The following is a 19,226-nucleotide window of genomic DNA, read 5'->3' on the forward strand; positions in this document are numbered from 1 at the left end:
TTGGCCCTTTTTCCCAGGAAAGACAGAACAGTCATATCAGCAGAATTCCAATGTCACTGAATGCCATGGAATTGTCCGTGACGCTTCATCCGGCCTTTGTTGAAGAGATTAGTAAGTGTGGCATGACAAAATGACCTGAGCCACTACACTTTTCAGCACAGTTTGAGGCTTTCCATTAATGTATTCATGCATGCACTTTTCCCAGAGCCCAGTTGTGTGAGGGGACCGCTTGAAACATTTTGTGTCATTTCTGTATTTATTTGTGCACAGTTGATGAATGTATACATAGTATACAATGGATTCCAATAAACATAAAAGCCTTTCGGTGTATTAACATCAAAAATGAATTAAGGAAGCACCTTTTAGATGAATAAGAGTAAACCGCAACAACAGATCTGATTTACATTGGTCATTTGCACAAGTTACAATACATCTTCATATATCCAGCAGAGAACAGATCTAATACACACACAATAAAACATTGTTAATTGTCTATAGATAGTTATTTTTACAGCTATCAAGTCATAGTGGACATAGCAGACAGAAAAGACAATATACTTTTTCATGTTATTGAGGGAAATATTAAAGATCAAATGTATACATCAGACTACAATTGTTTTTTTTTTTTGGTTTTTTTTTCATCAAATGAAGAGAAAAAATATATCAAACTCTTTTAGATGTGGCAAAGAAATCACTTTTCTGTAATGACAGGCTGCTTTTAGTAAAATTTATAAAGCCTTTATGTACAATCATTTGCAGTACAAAGGCTGTATCAACATCAGTGTCTTTAACAGAGATACATTTTGCAAGAAAATCAAGACAACCAAGGACATTCTTATGAAACACTTACATACATAGATAGCTGAATTAATAAAGTTGTATATTAACAATTTTTGTCCCTTTGTGTACAGTACCATTATAGTGTCATCGAGCTTAATACTTTAGTTTTATACATTTACATTTTAATTCTTATTAATGTAAATATTTGTTTAGGATTTGTCCTCTTCCGCCCCAAAATACAAGGTAAATTACTCATTATTTTTTGCCCCAAAAGACCATTTTTTGTCTTTTTTGTGTATGATTCTAAATTCTGCTAGTTGAACCTTCAATGATTTAAAACACTTAACAAATCTATTTATCTATTGGCTAGCTCAGCTATATATATGAATACAAATTAATAATAGTGCATGGACTGAGTTGCCCTATTTACGCATATAATATGCTTCACATTTAGATCAAATTGTTCACATGTATATTTAAACAAAATCTGAATGCAACAACACACTTTTGCCACAATTTTTTCCGATATCTTCACTTCATCTACAAACCACATTCAGAGATGCTGTTTTTTTTTTTAAAATGGCACTTTTACAAAAACATGTGTAACATTTTCCAACTTAACGTGGTCTGTGTTATTTGGCTGCTCTAAAACACATTGTCCTTTTCGAGGTAGGCGATATAGAACTGTACCTTCCAACATAACATACAATGAAACCGTTCGCTCCTTTCCAAACTTATCGGTTATCATGTTTTTTTTTCTTCGATATTACATCTATTGGAAAGGTCAGTCACCAGATGCAGGGCCGCCGATAAGGGGGGACAACTGGACCTTTTGTCCCAGGCATGGGCTTGAAGGGGGCCCGGACTGGAGTGGGGTCCACAGAAGGGCTATTCCATATTGTAGAGCACATCTAAACACGTTCAGCAGGAGATGCAGGGCTTGACATTAATACACCCACACACATGCCAAATGCGGGTAGAAACTCCGTTGCTCTACCTAGCCACTAATTGTATTCATCTCGTGTTCAGTGCTTTATAAGCAGTGAATATGCTTCTCACACCTGACACGCGCATCTGTACGGGGCGAATGAAGCGTGGTTTCGCACGGACTGCCGCAGTGCACATCAGCGTGCTCCAGAGATACAGCCAGATCTCTGGGACAGCGCAGAGCAAAACTTGCGTGATTCAGTCGGGTTTTACACAATATCACGGCTTATGTGACCCATTTGAATTCGAAGAGAACGTTCTAGTATAAAGCTCTAAATGGATGAATTTGAACTTCTCAAATTGCTAGACAGCCCTGACATTAACAGCACAGACGAGGTAAAGACACAACTGTGTGAAATGCATCTACATCGATTACCAGGTTTTTAAAATACACATCAACATCCAAACTAAAACGTTTTAACTGCAGTAACACTAACTGGTATCTGGTATAGATGCATATTAAAATGATTAGGGTGAGTCTATAAGACTTCATTCACTTCATTCACTTACCTTTATTTTGATCCAAATACATAGGACTTTCTTTCTTCCATGAATGAAAAAAGATTCACGTATTTTCCATTTGTGGAAAACGATGCAATGAAATTGAATGGTGACTGAGTTTAATCTACCCAATATCACCTTTTGTACTCCATGGAATTATTAACTGTGAAAGTTGTAGTTAAAGATTTCTAAACATGTTTAGGCAATTAGTTTTTCATATAAAATACTAGCCTATAGTTTATTTATAGTTAATTTTTTTAGTAAGACAATCTAAGTTAACCTAACGACAGTATTGCGGAGCCCTCCATGCTCTGTCCTGTGCTTATGGCCTTTATCATTACAAATGCCACTGTTAGAAAATGGAAGAACATTGGTAAACTTTCATGAAGGCATGTACAAGTTAGAACATTTAAAGGGGTTAAAATCAAAACTTCTATGGACAAATGGACAAATTACTGACAAAGTTTTCCGCTTGTTCTAACCTACTCTTGTTCTACCTGGCCATGTTTGCCTTTAGATATTCTAAAGATGACTTAAATCTGTGACTGTGCTGAACTTTATATTATTCTTGTTCAAATAAAATGTCCAAACAAATGCATACAGTTACAGTCTCCAGTTGTTTTTATCACTTTTTGTGGAAAGGGAGATTTTGGCTAGTGAAAATGCTGAGAGGATAGTGGCCGTTGAGCCAAATAGTAAATGTCAAGCCCTGGGGAGACGTGGATATAAACACCGAGACAGCACTTAACTGCAAAAGCCGTCTGGGTAGCGCACGTTGATGGGATAACTTTCCGCACCCCAACGGACAGTTATCGGACAACGGACTGGAGGTGGGCCTGGTGAAAACATTTTGTACCAGGCCCAAGAATTCCTAACTGCAGCCCTGACCAGATAACAGACACATGTGCACACACACACACACAAACACACACACACACACACACAAATACTGACACACTGACACACATAAAAAGAGATCCAACCTGGTGTCATAGAGTCATGTTACTATACCTATATTTTGCAAAATAATTTTTATGTGGCTCTTGAATGTATTGAGGCAGTTTCCTGGTGAAATGAACACTAGAGGCACTACAACAACGACAACTTCTTTTCACTTTCACACAGATCACTAGTAAAACAGATTATCAATTCATAAACACTTACTTTTTGCCCTGTTCCTCACACAATGCTATTTTATGACATCAAAACACTTTTACTATAGCGCATGACTTCTTACGCGATACATTTTAATGCTTATTCGAATTCAATCAAGTTGCTCAGTAGCTCAATTGATAAAGTGTTATACGTGCAATGCAAAGGAATAGGCTACGAGTCCTAAAGAGATGGAAGTGTCGTAGAAGCCACTTAAGAAATTGTGTTTTTCATCTCACATTTGCTTTTTTTGACACTATTGGTGAGGTTTAGGTTTAACCTCCTGAAACCTGAGCGTGACTGCTGTGTGCATTTTCCATTTCCCTTTTTGATTTGTGTCTAGTAGCACCTAATAAACATGCAAAAAAAGAATAATTCTAGAGCAATTAGTTTACCAAAAATGTATGTACACATATGTGGACAGCGGAACTAAGTTGTGTAATGTTTTAATTATACCAAGCTATAGAAATTTAGATTTTTTTATCAAATAGTTGTAAACTGCGTGTTTCCAGAGTGTTAGTTATTCATGTTTTTACAGCTGATTTTCTGTAAAGCTGCATTGGAAATGTGTATTAGGAAAAGCACAAATAAAAAAACTATACAAATAAAAATGATTTGACTTGATATGACTTTTATGTTACAATGTTTTTTTCTACTTTGGCAACAAAATCTCAATGTTCTCTCTTTACACTGTCAAACAAACAAGTGATAGCCAGTGCTGGAGCATTTCACCAATCAGAAATTAGCATAGTTGATTTTGATACAAGTAATGGCCAGCATCATCCAATCACTGCCAACCATGTTAAAATAAATAAAATTATACATTATAAATTCTGAATCTATACTGATTACCATTGTCCCATGTCTGCAAACCAGGTTGAGTGGTCCAAACATCATCTGCAGCCTGAAACTGAACTTTTGATAGGGAGTTTGGATTAAATGCACTTGGCTTCATAGGAAAGATATAGGATGCTCCCTTGCTCCCTATTTAGTGAACGACTTAACCTCCCGTATGCTGTCTGTCTGCACTGGTCTCAGAACAGTTTGAAATGCACCATATTTTCATCCTAACACAATATAAATCCTCTGAAAGCATATCTTTTTTTCTCAATGTGAAAACGCCTTGTGCTGTTGTACACATTAGTTTACATTGTGTTCAGCAGTGTGGCATTTCACAGATAAATCGCCCAAATCTTAAAAATAGCACATCGGATGAAACTAGAGACTCTAATCTTTTCACTCAAACAGGTTTAATTGTACAAACTTAATTAGGTTTCTTACCAGTTTTGTTGGCATTTCTCCCAAAGACAAACTCCGTTGTGATCGGCGCCATTTTGTTTTGTCACATGATTCCGCAAGTCGAAGGTTTAACCCTTTACGGACAATCCAGAGTCTCTTGAACTGAGATCAGTCATTTTAAATTAAATTAAATTATGCGTTGCATATAGCAAAGCCAAAACACAATCTCCAAGCATGTCTATGCGGGGTAGCACAAGGTTAAGGTTTAGCATAGGGTAGAATTTGTTGATTTAAAGTATCAACCTTCAAAACCTCATCTGTTTGTGAGAACATTTTACTCGCTTTTAGCGCCACATAGTGGACATTTCACCTTGGAACTGCAGTGATACATGTAATAAACCACGTAATGTCATTTTGCAAAAATGTCACCATGGTCATGTAATTTTCATGAGATTAGGCTGAAGAGATCACTATTTTTTCTCCAACAGACTGAAATGGTCACTAGCAGGGCTTAACAGTGCAAAAGTCCAGTTCTTGTGGCTTTCTTTTGCTCGAGCAGTGGTCTCTGGGTAAAAGCAACCCTGTCTGAGTTATGCAGCGCAGTGGACGTCTCTTAAAGCCTTTCCCACAGGTTTTAGAACATGTGGACCATTCACCGATGTGCCATATAGGGCAGGGTTCACCACACACACGCATGGAACTGGGTTTTTGGGTGCTATCACAGTGTGTGGCTGTTTGCCCATCTGAGTACACACACTGAATTCGTCTGCTCTGGACCCCATTGCCACAGGTAACAGAGCACTTATCCCAATCCGCTACTACCCATTTATAAGAAGGCGTCTGATAGGCTGGCTTCTTCAGTTCCACTTTATTGCTGTTCTCCAACACACTGTTCTGCACATGGCTCCTGTGTTCCTTCTTTAAGATCTTGTCCTCCTTATTCCCCACAGTCAGGTAGAAGGAGTACCGCACACGAGGAGGTGTCATTTTACCCACCGACAACAATTCCACTGTTAGGGGCTCTTTAAGAGGTCTGGAGGCTTGTAGAATCTCCACTGATGTGCCGGTTCCACTGTATCGCAGTAGACTTCCCTTTATAATAATGTCTTTTTCTACGGCTGACACCACAAAATTTCCATTCAGGAGATACTTGCCATAGACATTCTTTACTGCTAAATAGTTGTCGTCATTGACCAAACCACGGTAACCACGCTGCCTGATGTCCACATTTGCGGCCCCAACAGGTAGAGTCACCACAAAGTTATACCCATGTCTAAAAAATGAGATCAGGTTATTGCTTCAAGTGATGTTAAATCTTTAGGCAAGTGGTTCTCAACTGGTGGGGCTGTTGCTGTCTGAAACACTGCTAAATGCAAACAATAAAATGCAACTAACTGTGTAGTTTGAAGGATAGCAAAATAAATAGGCTTATAAAATTTAGAAAATTAGAAAATGCTTTAATTATTAAAGAGATAGTTCACCCAAAAATGAAAATTCTCTCATCAGTTACTCATCCTTATGCCATCTAAGATGTGTATGACTTTCTTTCTTTTGCAGAGCACAAACAAAGAGTTTTAGAAGAATATTTCAGCTCTGTAGGTCCATACAATGCAAGTGAATGTTGACCAAACCTTTGAAGGTCCATAAAGCACATAAAGACAGAATAAAAGTAATCCATATGGCTCCATTGGTTTAATATATGTCTTCTGGAGCTATGCAATCGCTTTGGGTGAGAAACAGATCAATATTTAAATAATGTTTTACTTTTAAATCTCCACTTTCACAAAAGTGAAATTGGAGATTTATAGTAAAAAGGACTTAAATATTGATCTGTTTCTCACCCATACCTATAATTTTGGCCCTAAAGACATAGATTTAACCACTGGAATCATATGGACTACTTTTATGCTGCCTTGTGATTTTTGGAGCTTGCAAGGTCTGGTCACCATTCACTTGCACTGTATGGACCTACAGAGCTGAAATATTCTTTTAAAAATCTTTGTTCTTCTAAAAATCTTCATACACATCTGGGATTGCATGAGGGTGTGTAAATGATTAGAGAATTCTCTTTTTAGGATGAACTATCCCATTAATGTCAAAGCCTGTGTCTCAAATCAAACTCTACGGTATTTTGGTGCAAATTGATCTGCAACTTGATAAAGTAGCTAAAACAAATACAATATTTGGACCAGTGTTTGTTCTATGTTTTAGACTGGTAAATCTCACTATTCTTTATGCATAAACAAAATTGTAAATATAACGACACCAGCACAAAGAGAAATCCTTTGTACTTTTGTATTTGCTGAATAATGGTCGAACATGTTTTTGCCTCCATCTGCAGTGTTTTTCTTTTGTTTTTCTATGTAAACATGTGCTAGGCTAGACCGACGTCTTTGACCTTTGCCCCCCATTTCACTGTGTCGCCTATTTTAGACAGCCGTATCAGGTTAAAAAGAATGTCAAATTGTGAAATGTGAAATTAAAAAAATTATTTGTGCTGCATCAAGCCTTTTTTAGTGCAATAATGCATTCATTCTGACATGCCCCTAAAACTTCTAAAATCTAATGTTATATTATTGTGGCATGGGGGGCGTGGTCATGTGTCAGACTGCGGGAGAGAGACAGGTGTTAGAGATAATTATGAGCCAGGTGACGAGCCTTACCACTCTCTCTCTCCCGCGGACCGACACATGACCACGCCCCCCATGCCACAATTTTTTTTTTTTATATTGTGCAGTTCAGAGTAGCATTAATACATTTCAGTGATTGATTATAAGGACATTTTACTTTCAGTATGTACAATAAACAATTTTAAGTACTGTTTCAGGTTGCCACTTTAATGTAAAATTTGGTTTCTGAAGCAAAACCGGTTGAGAACCACTGCTTTAGACTCTTTTTGACATTGTTAAAACATACAAAGGAGAAAGCACTTACATGGGTTTTGTGAACATTCCAGAGACTTTTTTGCAGTTTTTGTTGTCTCCGCCACATACACCACACTTGTCAAACTTCATGTCGGAGCTCAGCTTGCCATCACAGCCAGCCTTGATGCACTTTCCTTGAACACAAACCGCTGAGGTATCGGGGGAACAAGGTGTTCCGTCAACCACCTGTTATATACAGGTAGATAACATTCACGTTTTAAGTACTTGCACCACACATATAGACACTGGCTTTTTTCATACATTAATCATAATTTCTTTAGTGAATCTGCAAATATCTGCTGCTTCGCTTCCTTCTTTGTGAAAATTTCCTTTTGTACAATGGAGGCAACCGTAAAGGGAAACACAGAAGGGGAGAGGCTTGTCTGTTACTAGTTTTAAAAGGTTTAATCAAAATGAGTTGTTTAACCATTGTAAACTGATACACTAGAGCTCTATTTGTTACTGATACTGTGAGTTGTGCTCTCTTCCCATCTCAGAGTTAACATGACAAGCAAACCTGCACTCCGTCACGCCACACGGCCATATCTGAGAGATAAGCGGCCACCATTTTTACAAGCCTCTACCTTGCTTTGAAAAGGGAATGTTATTACTTCTCCTGAACAAATGAACCACTAATTTCAAAACCACTTAGACCTCTGAGGAAATTAAGCAATTTTTTTGCAGAAATATAAATTTACTAACCTTTTGTGCAAGGACATAAAAGTATCCAGTTCCGTTGGCTCGGCAGATAAGCTTGCATCTGTCCTTGACCGAGACTCCAGAGTATTTAGGGACCCATACCACAGAGGGGCTAAGTCTGTTAGTGTTGAGATTAAAGCCATTGAATGCCTCACACTGCTCCTCTCTAAAGCTCTTTCCTGTCAATGACAATGAATGAATCAGCCAATCAAATCAAATGGGACTAAACCAAGTTATTCCTCATGAGTTGGAGACAGTTTACCTGACTCTTTACAAAGCTCCAAGTTGCAGGAGCGATGTTTCACTCGCAATCCTTGGCAGTACTTGCCCCCATTTGCAGAGACAGGGTTGTTACAGTCTCTTTTAGCCAGCTGTACCCCTCCCCCACATGTACGGGAACACGGACCATATGGACCCCACCGACCCCAACGACCATCTACCTGCAGAAACAGTCCACATTGCTCAGAAACAATGACATCCTTGCTGAAAAGACAAATATAGCTGGTGTTTTGGATGCTGGTCTATAGCATGGGATACTGGTGTACTCGTGTTCCAACCAAGCTGCTTAAATAACATAACCAGGAAGTCCAGACAGACCACGCTGGTTGACCAGCTAACGGTTCCAGTAACATTTCCACTTTGGTGCGCATGGTTTGGTACAGTTAGATTACAAACCGTTCCTGGCCCGGATTTGTTAACATGGTAGCTAACCATGCTCAGGACAGAGAACCATTCTGGTGGAACAGCTTTAGTATTTGGGTAACTCATGATTGATCACTAGCCCAATCAGTCCATTCTAATCCTGATTTTGCAGCTCCACAGTGGAAAAAGAAACCATAACTGGCCATGCCCACTAGCCGGGATCCGTATGGAACGGCGCAGTTCCACAACGAGAACCGCTCGGCCCAATGTTGGAAAAGCACTTTTAGTTTTGCTTAAAAAAATTAATTTTTGTCTACTAAAAATTACTAAAATTAATGAACATATAATGAAATATTAACTATAAAAGGCATTTATTCGTAAGACAAAGATTATGAAAAAAAAAAAAAAATGTAAAAATAAACACTGGCCATACATTTGTATATCCTGATGTAACTGGCATGTTGTTGTTCAAGAATACAATACAATTGTATCTGTTTGCAGTCAGACATAGTTGCTATGGAAATAGGTAAATCCTATAGTATCGAGGATCACTCACCTTGACTGAGGTGGCATTTTGCTTATCAGTACAAATCCCCCGGTAGCACAGCTTGTTGTTGCCACAGTTAGTACCATCGGCCCAAGGAAAGTGGCGAGTCTGGCACACCAGCTGTTGTTTAGCTTTCCCGGTGCACCACAGTTTGGAGCAGGGCTGCATGTAAGGACAGGGCTTAGATCCTGCACCGAAGGCCAGCTCGCATTGACGGCTGAGCGAGTAGCTGACACCTGGAGGGTCCTCTGGTAGAGCCAAAAGCTTTTGGGGCTGATCTAGCAGACAGTCACCTAGAAAGTAAAAGGTAGTTAATGCAAATTGTATATCTGATATGTCCATAATTTGTGTAGTGTAGCATATCCTTGATGTATTCGTTGATATTGCATTCTTGTATTTTCTCTTTATTTTGTATGTCTCTCACATTCCATGGTTGGATAACATCCCTAATTGCTTTCTCTCTCTTCTCTATTATATTCTGGTCCCTATATGACTCGGATTCCTCGTTTAATGTAAGTCTGTCAGTTGAACATTGCTTACAAAAGTTATAGGACACTGAAGTTTGGGTTTGGGTTTGTTCAAATCCCTAATCTAAGATACAAATATCTTTCTATTAAATATTAAGTATTTGCAGGCATTTGCCACTTAATAACATCATACCAAGGCATTACAAAGGAATATAGATCATTGATGTTCTATTTGCTAAACCAGTTTTGACTGTCTCAATACTCAGTAACCAGTCATTGATTAAAATATTTAATGTCAGCTTTTCATGTCAAGACTACTTGTCTCAAATCACGCTGCAATGCCAAGAGGCATATTGTGTTGGCTGCCATCCAATCATGGATGAGGTACACATAATCATGTATGACAAAAGTTGATTGAAACAGCGCAGCCAAACTTACCATGTCCAGAATCTAGGAAGTCTGTGATGATGGCAGCACTGCAGATGGACCAGGGACTGTGGTGGTCAATCTGGATCAGTGTAGGGGACATCATATGGTTGTCCTTCAACTTTCCAAATACCTCTTCACAAGCCTTCACATTGTCATGTGGCATACTGAAGACATGCCCTGGACATGAGAAAGAGTCAACCAAAGGCTTGTCAGTCTTGATCTGTTTTCTTTCTTTCTTTCTTTCTTTCTTATCCATCCACCCATCCATCCATCTATCTATCTATCTATCTATCTATCTATCTATCTATCTATCTATCTATCATCTATCCGTCTTCTATTTATCCATCTATCTATTCCATCATCTATTTATCCATCCATCATCTGTTCTATCATCCATCCATCCATCCATCCATCTGTTCTATCATCCATCTGTCTGTTCTATCATCCATCCATCCATTCATCCATCCATCTGTTCTATCATCCATCCATCCATCCATCCATCCTCTTCTGTTTGCAAGGTGTAAGATGATGTCAGGTGAGTGACTAACACATATGTATGTATGTATGTATGTATGCATGTATGTATAAAGAATTTAAAAGACCTGAACACACTATATAAGGATGGTACTGGTGGACTCACCCCAGCAAGTGCCGTTCTTTCAGCATCTGCTAATGTTTCCCCATCTGTCTTTTGTTAAAACCTTGTTTTCATAGGGTTCAAGAAATGAGGAGAACTTTTGATTGCAGTTGTCATTGTTTTAGTGATTACTGTAATAATAAAGCATTGACAGGGATTTTTTTCTCTTGATACTGCTGGCACTTAAGCTAAACAATAGTCGTGTTTTAAGATCAAGGAATCAGAGATAGGATTTCAGGAGTGAGAAGCATCTGTCGAAATTCCATCATTGTAAAGGATTTAATTTGCAGTAATTTTACCACAGACAGAATATCAGTGTGGGCACTGGCCAGAAAACTCAGTACCATGGTGTGAACCATGTTCAGGGACCTTCAGTTTTTCTTGGTTCACAGGATCCAACTTTACTTGTATTTGTTTATAAACTTTTTATCATGGCATTTTTGATGCTAGTCTCTCATGAAAAATCTTTTACGCCAAACAGAGTTCTCACCTAGTTCGTGTGCAGCTGTGAAGGCTGATGGGAGGCCATCATCTTCAATTACTGAGCAGCTCCTTTTAGGATCACACATGGTGCCTACATCAGCCATACCAAGAGTGTCACACGTAGTAGCCCCACACAGGTCCTGTAAGAGAGAATGATAATGGTGTGAAACCAGTGATGATCTGAAAACATCTGAAACAATGTGACATAACAAGTATCAAGTGATTCTGAAATAGTTAATAACTCCTTTCAATAATATATTGATGCCAGGGTGACATCAGATAACTTTATTCCAGCCTGTGTAATCACTACATTAATCTCCAGGCTTCCTCAATGAACTTTTCTCAGTGATTAGGTATGATTCAAATTATGTGTCTGGACCATCTTTTACCAATCTGTCAGATTTGAGTATAAGCTTTAGTGGTTGACTGATATATTGCCGAAGCCGATAAATCGGCCAATATTCTGAATTTTTTAATTATCGCCATCGGCCGATACATTTTCCTCTTTGGCCGATTTGTTTCTCAAGGGGGGCTGAGAATCGCCTGCTTGCACGTGAAGCTACTGAGACATGTAAACGACCAGTCACGGTTCGTTTTGTTGTTACGTGCCATCGTGATACTACAATAATTGACCGGTGTGCAACAAAGTGTCATTTAAAAAGTACGCATTTCAGAGTCGCGGCAGACCCGTTTGAGCTCATAATGTTAAAGTGCTCACCTGTTTCATTCTATCTCTCTCTCCTCAACTTTTAACTCTCTTGTCTAATGATAAAAATGCAAATATCAATAAAACTAATATCATATTCCCTCTGAAACTATGTGCAAATCTCATTTAAACAGATGTAATAAACTAACCTCACACAACTTCAGCAGATCCAGCATCCTGTGGACCGCTCATTTATTTGCCTCTAAAGCATGTATTCTAACAGCCTCTCCTCAACAGTTCCCTGTAACTTGTTTAATGATTACAGGCAAATATCAATAAAACTTCTATTATATACCATCTGCAAATATGCAGATATCTCATTTAAAAAGATGTAATTCACGAACCTCATGAAAATCCAGCGTTTTCTTCCTGTCGAGTGCTCATCTAATATCTTCCTCTGAAGCGCGTATTCTATCAGCCAGAATCAAAACTTCAGGATCAGGATCAAAAGTTCCTGATTCACAAATCATGACGGTCACTCTTTGACAATCCAAACAGGCAATCCAGGCCGTTTAAACTGTCAGGAGACTGGTGCTCGCGCTGGATCCGCACGAGCGCTTGAGTGCAACTTCAAAGTAAAAGTGTTTCACGTGCGCTATAAATAAACATTTTATTCACTGTGCACTTTATGTACAATTGGTTTGATTCTGTATTTTATTTAGTGTGAAATTGAGTAAATATAGCGCTAAAAAAGCGCTTATTCATTTTTTTTTTTTTAGCAATTTTATGTTTATATTATTTACTATATTAAATTGTGTGATATATCGCCATTGTATCGGCCTATTGACCACCCTGCACTTTGGATATCGGCATCGGCCATTATAAAAACCCATATCGGTCAATCACTGATAAGCTTAAATTATATGCTATCCACATAATGAGAAGCACAGAGCTGCGCGGGCCAGCAAGGGTGGCCAAGAATGCCTGTAAACAGCTGTAGTTACGACATAGTTAAGTGGGCAGACGGAACTATAGAGCAAGAACATCATAATGCAACCAACTTGTGCTTTTAGGGATAAAATTTTAGAAGGCTGAATGCATTCCAAAATTGTCTTTACATCAAAATTTCGTCTTTCTCATAAAGTCAAACATTTCAGGATCAGTGCAATTGGCTATTAGAGGATCAGAATATCAATGTATGTGGGTCCATTTTTTTTTTAACCGGGTCTATTAAAAAACTTTAAAATCCACGCAGAACTATTAATTGAATGCACCTCTGCTATGATGAACATGTTTCAAAAGTAATTCAAAGTAAACTATTTAACTATATAATTTAAAAAAATGTCTAGGGTTTAAAGCTCAAATGTAATATCTGCGCCACTAGCACCACCAAACTGAATTGGAAAAATAAACTGTTTAAAAAAAAATTGTTTTCAAACAACTTTCTGAACACACCCTTTATCTGCCATTGGTGGAACTAACAGATGGTTCAGCCCCCAGTTCCCACCATTGGTTGAGTCAATGATGTTGGGTCGGCCAGGTTGCATTTCCCAAAACCTTAGTTAGCCAACCAATGTTGCAAGTTCTATCATTACCAACATAGTTTAACAATTTGGTGTTTCCCAAAACCATAGTTCAAACGAACATTCGCAAACAGCATCACAAAATTGTGTGGATGGAACTACAGCTCTTTATTGGTAAGTAGAAGCATAGTTTCTGTTAAGATTTTGAACACGTTTACATGCACTTAAGAAAAATGTTTATTCCGGTGTTTTGCAGAAAGCGGGATTCTGAAATGTCACAGAAATACAAATGTAGCAATTTAGGGATTAAAAGGCTGTTAAGAGATAGCGCTTCAGCACAAATGGTTTCTGTCGCACAACACAGCTTTTGTGTGTTAACGCATAAGTGCCGTTCTTAAAGGTTTTTGAAGAGTGCGCATGTGCTCAAGTCCATAGGGGGAACCCCAAAGTCGGATGTAGAGGGAAACTCCACTATTGCAGTGGCATGTATCTAGTCCCTTTCCCAATGCAGGAACTAAAGCCCATTTTAGGTACTTCTACACGGAACCAGTACTTTTCCATTGTTTTCGCACCTGAAGAACTATAGTCCCTCTTAGCCATTTAGAGGGACTTAAGACTGTCTTTTTAGCTCCTATTCTGGGGTAGAAGACTGTGGGAGGATGTTGCAACCTGTGATTGGACAAACACATATGATGCTCAAAGCAATGAGAAATGCGAAGAGTTGGCAGCTACCATGAGTAAATGAACTTTAACTGCTTCCTTGCTACTCAGAGGACTGCGCTAATTTTCCAGTTCCCTTAACAGAAATAACATGAAACCAACAAAGTATCTAAAAAGTATCGCCTGTTTCACATATTATATGTATGCAAGGGGTGAGCAGAGCTCCTCTTAAGAGTTCTCATCTAGAAAGTTACTAAGGGTAAAGTACCGGGACTCTATGTGAGAAAGGGGGTTCTGTCGCATCATGACACAGTGCACACCACTTTCATGTCTTCAACAGCTTTTCTGGAAATCAACCTATGAATGGTTTACTTATAATTGTTTCTGCATGTTAAGCTGGGAGAGAAGAAAGTATTTTAACATAAAAAATTTTTAAAAAATGACACACATCAGCTGTAAAGTCAAAAATAATGATGTTGGAGGGTTGATGTTGGAGGGGTCAAGGAGGCCGATTCACCACCTTTAGTGAGCTTCTGGCACCCCCCCTGTACATGGTGCCCCTATGCATTGCATACCTTGCATATATGGTTTTTGCGCCTCTGTCCTCAAGTGATGTTTACCACAGACCTTATTTTTCTCATAAGTAAAAACAAAACAAAAAAAGCCAAAAAAAAAAAAAAAAAACATTATAAAAACCCATAGGACATAAAGTCAATGAGGGAACCCATAGCAAATTCTCTTCCAGGTTTTTGGACTACAAAATAAGCAGCTCTATTGGCATAACCATTCCGAGATAGTTAAAAATAAAGACATAAATAAATGTCTCATCAAAAGCTGATATTCTTGAAAAAAAGAAATGTTGGCATAAGTCGCTTGGAATAATCTTTTATCATGATTTATAAAAAATAAATAAAAAATAAGCAGTGAAACAATTTTGTTTAAAATTATTCATAATTTAAAAACTTTTTTCCACCAAATCATAGTCAGGTGGTGTAACTAACATGCAGGTAGCCATTGTGTCAAAAAAAAAAAAAAAAAAAAAAAAAAAGAGAGGACCCCTTTAGTTCCTCATGACTGTGTGTAAGGTTCACAAAAAGAATATCTGATATTTTGACATTTAAAAAAAAAAAAAAAACAATTATGAAAAGACATTTCGTTCTGGTCAAATGAAGTAACCCTAAAAAAAAAAAAAAAAAAAAAATATATATATATATATATATATATATATATATATATATATATATATATATATATATATATATATATAGTAATATAGCTAGTTTTTTGTACTTCTTGAATGTTTAATGTAAAGATATTTTCAAAATATTTAAGTTTTAAAAAATAGTTTTAATAAGGGGATTAAGGCATTCGGTTAAGGTAAAATAACAGGTGCAGCGCAGGTACCGTCGTACTTCTTAGACCATTCTGATGACGGCTGACTTGGATCACTCCGTGTGCTTGAGTCAGTATTACATTCAGTGTTTTGGCAAGAACTCTTGGCGTGTCCTCTCATCTTTCGGGTGATGTCATGGTGCACTTTTAAGTTTACATTGGCAATCAAGGGTAATGAAGCAAATTACATTTGCTTTTAGGGGCACTCCCAAGCCATTACATATTTCCTCAAATATTTCACTATTTTCTATAGAAGGTATGTCACATTATTAGCTAAATCTCTGAAAGCGTACTCCTACACTGTTAAAATTGGTGACATGCAACTGTTACCTTAAAGGCCTATTTCTACCTGATCTAAGCCTATGTATTCAGAAGCAAAGTCATGTAAAATATGGGACCTTCTTACCTGTTTTGTAAACAAAATAGCCGTGTCCCAGTATTCTGGATGTTTGTCGTTGTTCTTATTGAGCTTCTTCTGCCAGGTGCAGAAATTGCGCAGGGTTAGCGCCGCGTTACTGGATACTGTAGGTCCTTTCTCAGCCTCATTAATCACCATAAGCTTCACAACCACTATACTGATGGAATTCAAGATACTGGGGTGTTTGTACAGCTTTGCAGTGACAGACATAAGGGTCAAAAGATAATGCTTGAGGTCGTCACCGTGGAATTTTGCCATGGACTCATCTGCAACAACCAGGACCTCGACGTATCTTGGCAAAGAGGCGAATCTTTTTGATCTGCTCATGCTTTTCATCAAAGTTTCTGTGTGCCCCTTTAAATGTTGGTACTTTTCTAATGACCCCACAACGCCATGGTTTGAGTCAGATGTAACTCCGCACCTAGATGTTGAGTTTGCAGTGAATGGACTGTTAATATGTCTTCTTCTGCGGATGATGTGCGTTTTTTCAGCATCATCTGAAGTTAGTCCTAGTGTTGTATTGCTCGACCTGCGTTCGAGGTGGTATTCCATCCCGTTGTACGAAAACGCTCCTCGGACACCTCGACAGAGACTGAGGGCTGCGTAAGAATTCGTGTCTGTGTTAACATCACCGGAGTAAAAGCACCGTCTAAAATCAGATCCTAAAGATGAGGTGTCATACTGAAATGTGCCATCAGGAGCAAGAAAACTGGAGTCGGGCAGAAGATTTAGATAAAATTCCTGATTAAACGCGCTTATTCTGTAAACAACAAGTTCTTTGCTCAGTTTGACACTCTTTTTGATGAGGTGACTTGGGAAATGTTCACGGTCAAGTCGCACAGGTTCACAAAATTCACTTTCCAGACAGAGGTATGTCTTCGTTAAAAACAGCATTTGTAAGAGAGTAAACAAACAAACTTGGAAAACCGACATCGTTGTTGGTGGTGATTAAATATCCCTCAAAGTGTCACTCACACCGTGATGCTCTTGATCACGGTTCTGTAAATCCGAGAATTATGGATTGCCACAATATTCCATCGCCATGCTGTTTCTCTCCATGTATGCGTCATATGTAAACATTGCAAATTGTAATGAGAGTTTTGAGCAGGTTCAAATGAGAGCTCATGGTTCATGTTCATGAACACCGCAGTTACGTCTGGCTCTCTAAATACGAGCATCACTAACCCGAGCGCGTGCGCTTCAGAGGTTACCTCCCACTCTGTAGAAATGTGCATGTTTCATTTGCAGAGATGTGTGGAATTTTTGGCAAATGATTTTAAGGGAAACAAGGTGAATAGGTCTATGTATTCATAATTATTTGATTTAGCCTCAAAGTTGAACAACCAGTGCCTTTTAGGCCAAAATGAAATGCATGTGTTTGTTTTGAATACACATAACTGCACGTATGCTACTTCGTTACCACTCTGTAATAAATAAATAAATAAATAAATAATTGAGTGGGGTTTACTAAAAAACCTAGGAAACAATTTCCAACGCAGAAATTGCTAGTAAATTTAACATACCATATTTTCTACTTAGCTACTTTATAAGAAATGAAGCCACGATTTTAAAAGTGTACTAGCATTACAATGTTTTTTAACGCATTTAGTCATGTACCACATCACACATATGGAAGCCTTGCAAAGGAATGCATGCTAAATAGTCAATTAAGCAACATCACATTGCTTTAATGGCCTTAGAAACAAAGTTCAGTGTTGCGTAAGTTGACCTGAACTCTTGGTGCACAAAACACAATGATGGTAACAATCAACAGATCATTTTTTTTTTTTTTTTTTTTTTAAATCATGAACGGATAATTTTGAGTTGAAATTGAACTTCAGACTTCAAAACAAGAAGTTACTAAGCATAAAAACAAAATCAAAAGTAAAATGTACTTATTTCATTTACTTGTGAAATCTGCTCAAACTGAGGAATAAATAGGACAAGGTTTTCTCCTTTAGGATTGATACATGATGATGCATTGAAAAGACAAACAATCATAAAAAAATATTTGTTTATAAGCTAGAGCATTCATTTTTACATGATTGGATTGAGTACAAATGTAGAATTTACTTAATATTTTCAAGTTCACGTTTAAACTAACTTATTTAATGTAGAAAGTATCTAATCTTTTCCGCTTTTTTTAATTCACCACAGTTTATTTATTTTATTGTATTTTTTGGCAGTGCAAGAGTGCGTGTCTGCTGTAACGGATAACTTCATATTTGTAATTTTCACAAATAGCTATGGTCATTCATGTTTTAAAAATATTTCGCTTCTAGTTTATGCACTCTTTGAGAGGAAGTGGAATTAATTGGTTCACTCAAATGGTTCATTTCAAAGGACCGGTTAAAATATCATTTTTTTATTCGTGTGATGCAAGTCATCACATAGAAATAGAATAAGCGGGATATTAGATGCTGTAAAAATTATAACATGTCTACGCATTAAAATTTTATGACAGAGATAAACAAATCAATGCAAAAATGCATTGCACGTCTAAAGTTATGAAACAAAATAGGCCTATAATTAGGGCCGTAGCAAGGTAACCTGGACCCCCTGACTCTTTTTTTACTCTGGGCCCCTTTCCTATTAAAAAATACAGTTCAGAATTTGTTGTGGGGCCCCCTGGACCTTTGGGCCCCTAGAATCGTTATCACCTTTCACCCCACTAGCTACGGCCCAGCCTATAATGCTGCATTCCATTCAAGGTTGGATGTGAAATATTCCTACTTGATATCTTCCATCTCCAACCATAAAGGCATTATCAAAAGAGAGCATAATTTACCATGTTTTATACACCTGTCTTGGCAAACATTTGTTAAACAAGCTGTAATATCATGTAATATCATATTATTTAATAAAAGTGAATGTTTATTATTACTAACTGGGTGCTGACATGTTTGTGTGATGTCACGCACCGGCATCTCAGTGAAATCGGAGATGAAAATTTCCGCACGAGTTTCCAAGTTGGAATTTCGACTTTAAGTGGTGCTCCATTGCACGTTTCATAGTAGGAAGTTGGAAAATCTGACTTTCCGAGTTGAATGAAATGCAGCATAATACAATTAATACATTTTTTTTTTTAAAGCTAAATCTT

General features: G+C 37.8%; 1 protein-coding gene across 1 annotated transcript; it reads right to left on the reverse strand.

Annotated features, from left to right (window-relative positions):
* Positions 1 to 232: 232 nt before the first annotated feature.
* On the reverse strand, positions 233 to 17,271 carry LOC127422641 (A disintegrin and metalloproteinase with thrombospondin motifs 15-like). Its single transcript, XM_051666391.1, has 8 exons — positions 16,115 to 17,271; positions 11,495 to 11,627; positions 10,377 to 10,544; positions 9,481 to 9,764; positions 8,545 to 8,722; positions 8,286 to 8,461; positions 7,594 to 7,769; positions 233 to 5,932 (listed from the first exon to the last, which is right to left on the reverse strand). Exons 1-8 carry the CDS (start codon positions 17,057 to 17,059, stop codon positions 5,161 to 5,163), a joined length of 2,832 nt encoding a protein of 943 aa, XP_051522351.1. The 5' UTR covers positions 17,060 to 17,271; the 3' UTR covers positions 233 to 5,160.
* Positions 17,272 to 19,226: the final 1,955 nt, after the last annotated feature.

Source organism: Myxocyprinus asiaticus, chromosome 31 (assembly GCF_019703515.2).
Source record: "Myxocyprinus asiaticus isolate MX2 ecotype Aquarium Trade chromosome 31, UBuf_Myxa_2, whole genome shotgun sequence".
Lineage (NCBI taxonomy): Eukaryota > Metazoa > Chordata > Actinopteri > Cypriniformes > Catostomidae > Myxocyprinus > Myxocyprinus asiaticus.